This window comes from Eimeria mitis, genomic scaffold, assembly GCF_000499745.2.
Source record: "Eimeria mitis Houghton genomic scaffold, Emh_scaff1499, whole genome shotgun sequence".
NCBI lineage: Eukaryota > Apicomplexa > Conoidasida > Eucoccidiorida > Eimeriidae > Eimeria > Eimeria mitis.
Genome location: NW_013569514.1, coordinates 9,519 through 10,926, shown reverse-complemented (window position 1 = coordinate 10,926; position 1,408 = coordinate 9,519). Strand labels below are relative to the sequence as shown.

The 1,408-nt window shown below is 51.8% G+C and overlaps 1 protein-coding gene across 1 annotated transcript in view; it reads right to left on the bottom strand.

The window, feature by feature from the left end:
* Positions 1-641: 641 nt before the first annotated feature.
* Positions 642-1,408, bottom strand: part of EMH_0038280 (uncharacterized protein) — a gene marked incomplete at both ends in the record, with an annotated part of 10,274 nt that continues 9,507 nt past the window's right edge. The window contains one exon of the mRNA XM_013495258.1: positions 642-875. Within this exon, the coding sequence (XP_013350712.1) occupies positions 642-875 (234 nt within the window). The remainder of the gene's footprint in view (positions 876-1,408) is intronic.

Below are 1,408 nucleotides of genomic sequence, written 5' to 3'. Positions count from 1 at the left end.
TTATTTATTTATATTTATTTATTTATTTATATTTATTTATATTTATATATATATATATATATATATATATATTACCGTTTTATGATTGGTTGTCTGCTGATTCTGGTTGCAGTGAAGTTATTAATATTTAAAATATTTTTTCTGTTTGTTATTTCTTCTGCTGCAGCTGCGTATACACCCCAGCGTGTCTTTGGGTTTTTACACTCCGATGCAGCAGCCAGAGCCCGAGATACCACTGCAGCAACTTCATACCTGCGCAGCAGCAGCAGCAGCAGCAGCAGCAGCAGCATGAGTAGCAGCAGCAGCAGGAGAAGCAGCAGTAGTTGCAGCAGGCGGAGCAGCAGAAGCAGTAGCAGCAGCAGCAGCAGCATGAGCAGCAGCAGTAGCAGCATGAGCAGCAGCAGTAGCAGCAGCAGCAGCAGCAGGTGCACCATGAGCAGCAGTAGCAGCAGCGAGAAGAGGACGAGCATCAGCAGGAGGAGCAGCAGAAGCAGCAGCAGGAGGAGCAGCAGCTGCAGCAGCAGTAGCAGCAGGAACAGCAGGAGAAGCAGCAGAAGCATCAACAAAGCATAAACAGGCTAGCAGCAGCAGCAGCAGTTTGCTGCTGCTGCTGCTGCTGCTGCTGCTGCTGCTGCTGCTGCTTACTGAAACAACTCGGATTGCTGCTGCGGCTCTGCGTGTATAGAGCGGCGCCAGTCCCTAACCCCCAGAGCAGCAGCAGCAGCAGCAAGACCCCTACTGGGGGCCCAAGCAGCAAGTGGGGGGGGCTCCCTGCCGCTGGTCTCTGCTGCTGCTGCTTCTGCTGCTGCTTCTGCTCGTGAGGCCCTTAGCCGCACTTCACGAAGCACAACCTTGTAAAGCAGCTGCAACGCCAGCTGCAGCAGCAGCAGCAGCAGCAGCAGCAACAACAGCAGCAGCAACAGCAACACACGCAGCAGAAATACAAACAGATACACATTCACACAAACACGCACATCTACACCCTCTTCAATACAGGGGCCCCTGGGGGCCCCCCAGGAGGGGGCCCCTGGGGGCCCCTAAGAAGGAGAGATGTTAGAGATGGATTTAGTGCAGCAGCAAACCCTTTCAGCAGCAGCAGAAAAGCCTTTCAGAAGCAGCAGCAACAGCAGCAGCTAACCCTGACAAGAGCAGCAGCAGCAGCAGCAGCAGCAGCAGCAAACTGACACTCTTGACGACGTCTTCTTCGTCTTTTATTTTAATATCGTATGCAGCAGCAACTTGTTTTAGCCTTTTGCGTGTTTCCTCAACAGCAGCAGAGACAGTTGGTTGCTGCTGCTGCTGCGGAGACAGTAAAGGAGACAGAGAAAAATGAGACAGAGACAGAGAAGGAGACAGAGAAGAAGGAGACAGAGAAGGAGACACCAGAGGAGACAGAGCAGCAGCAACA